Here is a 7404-nt window from a genome sequence, read left to right on the forward strand (position 1 = left end):
ACGGTCACAGACCCTTCGGACTCAGACGGTCGTGGACGGGTTCCGAGTTTTCGGACCAAAATCTCAGCCCTAAGCGTACCCCAATAAAGTTAATAAGCAAGATATATCTTCACTGAAGTGAATTGTTCATATTGTTTGGAACATGAATATAAATCACAAAAACGAAGCTTAAGTAGGAGCACTAGATAAGATCTGAAAGCCAATGATTTTGGTGGTGGGTTATTGCGAGAAGCTAATATCAGATCAGAGTATAGTAAATTGAAGCGAGAAATGTTGGAAATTTTCAAATTAAATAAGGCTAATTAGCCACCTAGTGAAGAGATGCCATGAAAATGGCATTGCCCAACGTCTACAGTAAAGATGAGTGGGTGTCATTTCCCATGGATGCATCCCATGGAGGCACCCCATAGATGGGTTGTCTCCCATCTTTTCACTAGTTATAAATTAGTGGCCATCAATCCCCTAAAGCCATGAAACGAATTTGTCTGTCTCTCTCTTGCTATTACTTTTCTATTTGTTCATAAACAGAGAATATTGGTTTGGATTTTATATTATCAAGTTAGTTGGTATTTCAGAGTTCATGTTTTGGCATTATCAGTTTCTATTTTGGAGTGTTCTCGATCTTGGTCAAGGCGTACATACTTTGAACCAAGATAGTTGTTAAGACTTCATCGTATCCTGAAGGCATAATTCCCGACCCGTTGTGTACTCGTGGTTTATACCAGAAGGGGGCGAATTACTGTCTAAAAGAATCGATATAATCGAGCTTTGAAGTTTCATGTACAACATCATATATTTCTGGTTTTCCATTTCAAACTTGTTAGCAACATTTTTCCAACAAGAAATACATTAAAATCTAAGTTATTGAGAACTGAAGAGGAGAACACTTAAAAATTTGAACAACTTTTTTCATAAATTGCTCCCACCAATTTTTCTAAATTTGAAGATAACTAATTATTTAGGCATTACAAAATTCCCACTTTGAGGTGTCATGACTGTTGTTTAAATGATCAAGAACACTAACGAATTGACCATATGGAAGATAACTGCTGCTTAACAGAAGAGATGATAGAGAAAACTTCGCATACCAAATACTTATTAGGTGCTACGGACATACCTATCACAACTAGCTAATGCGCGCCCCCTATCCAGAGCTAAAGGTGGTAGGCTGTGTTAGAGACATGAATATCTTAGATGATTAGTCCCACATTAAATAGGTTAATATTAGTATTCTCTTATAGTGTCTATATAAAGGCTGTAATAGCTAAGGCATCAACTCAATCTATACTCTCCTTCCTATATTACTTCTATCAGGCTGATCACCTGGGTTACAATGCTGAGTCAACCCACCGAATAGTTAAAAGAGAGTTAGAACTGCATGAGCAGCATGATACCTATATTACTTCCTATATCTTTCCTATTCATTGTAGCAAGAAAGCTTAACACTTTGAACAAAAAAAAAAAGGAAAAAACAAGAAAGCTTAAAACTTTCAAAGATGATACACCTATCTATGTATGTTCTTTCAAGAAAGTGATGAGTACACGATGAGTCTGTTAAGTTGGAAATCATAAAACTTGAACTAGGCGATGTAATTAGGAGTGAGCAACGGTCGGTTTTTTTCGGTTTTGGCTCGAGCCAAAGCCGAACCAATAAGTGACGGTTTGACTAAATCGTCGGCCGAAGTCGAGCTGAACATTCGGCCGGCCGACATGGTTCGACTCGGTTTGGTTCGGCTCGGTTGAGTTCGATTGATCGGTTTAACCGATCACAATTTAGAGAAAATTGTAAACTAATGTCATTCATTTCATTGCATACACCGAATATAAAAATTAAGAACTCATCATACTTTTCCACCATTACATATGCTGAAAATAAAAATTAAAAATTCATCGTACTTTTCCACGATTACAAAAATAAATAAATAAATAAATAGAAGTACGAATAGAAAATCTATAATTGTAAGTTATTAACTAAGAATAGGTTGTGGTAAATAGAAAATCAGTGAAGACTTACCTTTAAAACTTTTCAATCAAGTTGAATAGGTGGTTGATGAAGCCGACAACAACAACTAGGGAGGAGGACGGATAGTAGTATGGAAGATTCGATTAGGGGTTTTCTAATTTTTTTACTTTTTAGTTTAGCACTTTCTAACTTTACAAAATTATTATTTCATTTTTCCTTAGGGTTCGGTCGGTTCGGTTTGGGCGGTTTCTAGAAACTCAAGTCGAGGCCAAACCAAGCCGAATTAGGGTTGTTCGGTTTTTCGGCTGAACCGAGTCGAACGGTGATCGGTTCGGCCTAAAAATCGGTCGGTACGGTTCTACTTGGTTTGGTTCGGCCAATTGGTTCGGTTTCTGCTCACCCCTAGATGTAATATAGTGTCGTTCAAATCACAAATTTTGAATTTTTAGTAAGAAATATTGAACAAACTTGAGCTTGAACTTCCCCCAAGCATGACAATCTCATATAAACCGAGGATTGGTTGGCCCAACTTATATCAATATGAGCTATTGCGTAACACTTAAACGAAAAAACCATGATGCTCTGCCTAGCCACTACCCCGACCGGGGTATGTGGCCGTCAGGATTTAGAGAAAGTTTTTTCTCTTGAAATCATGTCCGGACACATACCCTAACCAGGATTCGGCTGGAATAGTGGCCACGTAGAAATTCGATCCCACGACCTCATGGGCTTAAGAGGGGTGTCCAACTGTTACACCAAAGGGTGGTGGTTACGAGAAACCCTATTGTAGTCCAATTTTACACGTTAATGTTTTTTTAGAGTTAAACGAAAACTTTCATTCATAGCTAGCAATTCAATCAAATACATTACATGGTTTTGAGACTTTTGACTTCTTTGAGTACAACATGAGACTGACAAAAGTAAATTACTACATAAGACTTACAAAAGTAAATTACGACATAAGACTTACAAAAGTAAAGTGCTAACATGAAGCTAAACGAGTACAATATGAAGCTAAACGCCACCTCATCTCATCTTTCGTTTTTGAAAGAAAGAAGAACAAGAAAGAGAGAAAAAAAATATGTTTGAAAGTCGCCGACCGAAAAATTGGTGATCAAATGGAGGAGAGAGGGAGAGATGAGGTGGCGTTGATGTTTTTAGATTTTTTTTTCGGAATTAGTTCTATTTTGGCCCCCCAAGGGTAGTTCTAGAAAAATTTGAATTTTTTTTCCCTTGAGGGCAAAATCGATCTGCTAGACGCTTATGGGTTTGTCACAAATTGGGGGCTAAAACGGAAACATCTCTATTTTTGTGCAGGAGTAGAATTACAACTGCTGACCTTCAACTCTCCCTAAAAAATTTATAAACAGAGAAAAAGATTAAGAGAAGAACAAAAATCAGGCCAAATTTATAACCAATACTTATACTATATCAAAATTTGCATTCCATTGGTTACAATTGCCACCTTTTTCTTTTTTTTACCATACCCTCTTACATATGAATAATTGTAAAAATGAATAGAAAATATAATCCCTTTTGAGGATATTTTCTTTAAAGTAAGATAATATATTGTGAGCGATATTGAGATATCAAATATAAAGTTCCGAAGAGAGGCGAGGGGCGATGATAACTTCAAGTGGTGTGGCTTTGAGATTAGTTAAGCCTGCACTTTCCGACGTATCCGTAGGTACATCATTTGGTAATTTGAAGTCGAACCCATGTATGGTTCGAACCAGAGCCAACTGCACCATTCTAATGGCAAAAGATGCTGCTGGACACATTCTTCTACCTGCCCCAAATGGTAGGAGTTCAAAATTATTACCTTTCATGTCTATGTCCCTATGGTTAGTTAGGAATCTTTCCGGCTTGAATTCTAATGGGTCGGACCAAACTCGTGGATCACGATGAATCTTATGTAAGTTCACAATTAGACCGGTTCCTGCTGGAATATGATACCCAGATACGACACAATCTTTTGTAGATACGCGTAGACCTGTTAACGGACCGGAGTATAAACGCATTGTTTCCTTAACTATTGCCTGTAAATACACAAGATTCTCCATATCTGCTTCTTTCACTTGTCTTTCTCTGCCCACATGAATGTCCAATTCATCATAAGCCTTCTTTAATGTAACTGGATTGTTCAACAACAAAGTTAGGGCCCAGACCAAAATAACCATTGGTGTGTCACTTCCACCTGCAATGATACCCTATAACAAAGTACAAAGGGTGAGAAATAGTCCCAGACAAGAGAAGAACGATCTAACAACCAAGAATATAATGTCTAGGTCCTCTCTACTCATTGCCAATTAGTTTTGAGTTAGATAACTACAAACTGAATTTAGCATCAGAACTAGGCCCATACGTGATAGACTTAAAAGTCACGTGCTACACGTCACCCGAAAAGAAAAAAAAACACACCTGTTAGGCTCAAACAACGCGACACGTGAAGGGACGTGTAAGAATAGTCCCACATGAGAGAAGGGCGATCTAACAATTAGGAATATAATGTTTGGATTCTCTCCACTCATTGCCAAATGGTTTTGAGTTAGATGACCACAAACTTAACACTTACCAAGCAAGTAGACTTGTTAATAGTATCTGAGTCGAAATAATCAAGTAGCATTGTTTTCTTCTCCAATACAGACATCATCACATCCAAGAAATCTTCACTTTCTCTTCCTGCTTTCTCCTCTTCATGATCCCCACCAGGCACCAATCTCTTCTGTTTGTGTCCTTCCAACCATTCATCCATTAGAGCACCTAGTTCTCTTTTGATGTTTATCATTTTTTTCTCATATCCACCCAAATCCAACCATCTCAAAAATGGCAATGCATCTCCTAATATAAATTGACCCACCAACCCAAAATAGTCTCTGAATTGCTGGTGATATCTCCTAGCACCTTCAGCCACTTTATCTCCAATGTTTGTTGTGGGACTTTTAGAAGTATACCTATCTTCATGAAAGTATCCAGGTTTCCCAGCAACCAACTTAACCATTATATTTAGGGTTAGATCAGCAAACCATTGTTTCATTTCTAACAAAGCAGGTTGAGAAGTAGTACCTCCACCATTTCTCCAAATTTGGTAGAGTTTCTTAATGGATGAATTAATCTCTGAATCCCACACATGTTGAAGCATATCTAGTCGATTATTCGAGAGAAGTTCTTGGTTCACTACTTTACGCATTTCACGCCAGTATGGGCCGTAAGGGGCGAACCCGAACAAGGAGTGGTTAAAACCCATGTGTTCTAGGGCTATCAGCTTCACACGAGACGCCCACGCTCCGTCGTTTGTTGTGAAACACTCTTTCACTACCTCCCAACTGCTTACTATTAGGGCTTTATGGACACCCACTCGAATTACGAATGCTGGTCCATACTTGTCAGCCATGGCTCCCAAGAATATGTGTGGGAGTTGCTTACTTCCTGCCAAGAAATGAGGAAGATGGCCTAATATCGGCCAAGAGCCCGCTGGTTCGGGTGGTTCCCTCAGTTCTTTGTCTGATGATGAAGTAATAGAACTCCTTTTTGATCTCCATAAGAACAATGGGAAGTAAAGAAGCAAAGCAGCAGCAAGGATGCTGCTGATGATTATTGCAATAGTTGGGTTTGTTGAGAAATAAAGCTGGTCGAATAAAGAACCCGCCATGGGTTCTGAGTTTAGAGTTTAGGGTTTAGAGTGAGAGGTAGATGAAGATGAATGTGTTTAGTTTAGCTCTATTTGTAGATGAAGGTTGAGAATACTAACCAGAAACAAATTTATGGCTGGTATCCTTATGATTCTCCTAAAGAAACTTAATAAAAATGTTTCCCTTCTAGAAACAAAAATTATATAGATTTATATGCTTTTTTTTTCAATTTGGGTTTCAATTACTTAGAAAATATTAGTTTATATGATCTCTTTCTATTGGTTCCTAATCATAATTAAATTATTTTACCAATTTAGGTTTGACAAATTAGGGATAATGTTCAATACCAAAATAATCTTTCCAATTAGAATAGATTCTTCTAGAATGAAAGTTTAAAGATACTTATGATTATAACATTTTTAAGGTTTTTATTCTAGAAGAAACTATTCTGTGAACAATTTTCACATGACAAATGATGAATCATACTTGGATATTCTAGAAGAAAATTTCCCACTCTATTAGGACAATAGGTATAATATATACATGAAACAATTAATAAACGGTTCCAACTCTAATATAATTGAGTATCTATAAAATTGTGAAGCACATCTTAGATGACGGGTAATATGTATTTCTTTCTACTGGAAAAACATCTTCTGTCGTCCTCCATTGAACCAAGTATGAAGGACTATAGAATCCAACCATCCTTCACCTCACCAAATATTTGGGGAGGTGTGAACAATGTATTGCCAAATTTGGGGATTCACGACACCAAATTGGTACCAAACTTCATTTTACTCAAGTTAGGACTTTTATGCATTTTAATTTAGTTTTGGGTCCTTTTACTATAATATAAAGTTTGAGATTTATGTCTAACATTAATCCATACTTGACATCAGAAAAGCTGCCCAAAACTGGACAGGTCCTTCTTTCTCTTCCTGGTTTAGTCTATATGTTCATGTTGCTCTTCTTTATTTCGATCCTCTCTCTTCGAATCTATCTCTCACGTTTGTTTAAACACAAAAAAAAGTTACTGTCGACGCCCCGTACCGACGACTAAAAGAGAACGGTCAGCAATAAAGATAGTGCCGACGGTTTTGCAACTACTCGTCGGCATAGGTCATTCCACGAACCGCCCGCGTTTTCCAGCTTGCCGACATTATTTATTTCCGTCGGCATAGAATTGGCGGGATATTTTTTTCCCCTGAAAAAAAATTCCGCGCAAATTTGGCGCGTTGATTTTCTATAACCCGTCGACTGATAATTTGGCGAGATGTTCTCCCGATGCCTCTACTGCCGACAGATAAATTTATAGGAACCGTGGGCGAAATATCAACGGACGACAAATTTCTGTCGAGACATTCGTTTGCGAGATGTTCTCCCGACGCCTCTACTGCCGACATTTTTCATGTCGTCGGTAAGAACTTCTCCCGACGAATTTTATCAAATACCGACGCTTTATTAACGTCGGAAATATTCCCAATTTTTGTAGTGTTTTGTCATTTTACAGAAGTGGCGATTTGTTTCTGTGACAGAAAAAAGTACTAGGGATCAACGCATGCTGAGATGTTTATCTGCCACAGGATCTTATCGACTGAATAAGATCGAAGGCGAGGCTCACCGTTCAGACGCATTTTCCTGTCGACGCACCTAATCTCATCATCATCGAAGAGGTTGTGTTAGCCGGAGAGGATGTTCCTAAAGTCGAGCCTATGATTCTCTGGAGGAAGAGGTCTTCCATTATTCTAGTCGAAGGGGCCATTGCCATTTCCTCGGACGTCCCTAGGCTGACTTCTACAAGTGCTCCGC

At 38.1% G+C, this 7404-nt stretch overlaps 1 protein-coding gene across 1 annotated transcript; it reads right to left on the reverse strand.

Moving 5' to 3' along the window:
• Nucleotides 1-3374: 3374 nt before the first annotated feature.
• Nucleotides 3375-5858, reverse strand: LOC147541304 (strychnine-10-hydroxylase-like). Its single transcript, XM_086638565.1, has 2 exons — nt 4539-5858; nt 3375-4173 (listed from the first exon to the last, which is right to left on the reverse strand). The coding sequence occupies exons 1-2, from the start codon at nt 5613-5615 to the stop codon at nt 3553-3555; spliced, it is 1698 nt and encodes a 565-aa protein (XP_086494691.1). The 5' UTR covers nt 5616-5858; the 3' UTR covers nt 3375-3552.
• Between the last annotated feature and the right edge of the window lie 1546 nt (nt 5859-7404).

The sequence above is a fragment of the Eschscholzia californica genome, unplaced genomic scaffold (genome assembly GCF_041429995.1).
Source record: "Eschscholzia californica isolate CP2 unplaced genomic scaffold, dmEscCali1.0.p SCAF_4, whole genome shotgun sequence".
Classification (NCBI taxonomy): domain Eukaryota; kingdom Viridiplantae; phylum Streptophyta; class Magnoliopsida; order Ranunculales; family Papaveraceae; genus Eschscholzia; species Eschscholzia californica.

Coding starts and splice junctions, on each gene's coding strand:
- LOC147541304 (XM_086638565.1), bottom strand. CDS start 5,615: ATGGCGGGTTCTTTATTCGACCAGCTTTATTTCTCAACAAACCCAACT. Junction 4,174..4,538: donor TTAACAAGTCTACTTGCTTG/GTAAGTGTTAAG, acceptor ACTTTGTTATAG/GGTATCATTGCAGGTGGAAG.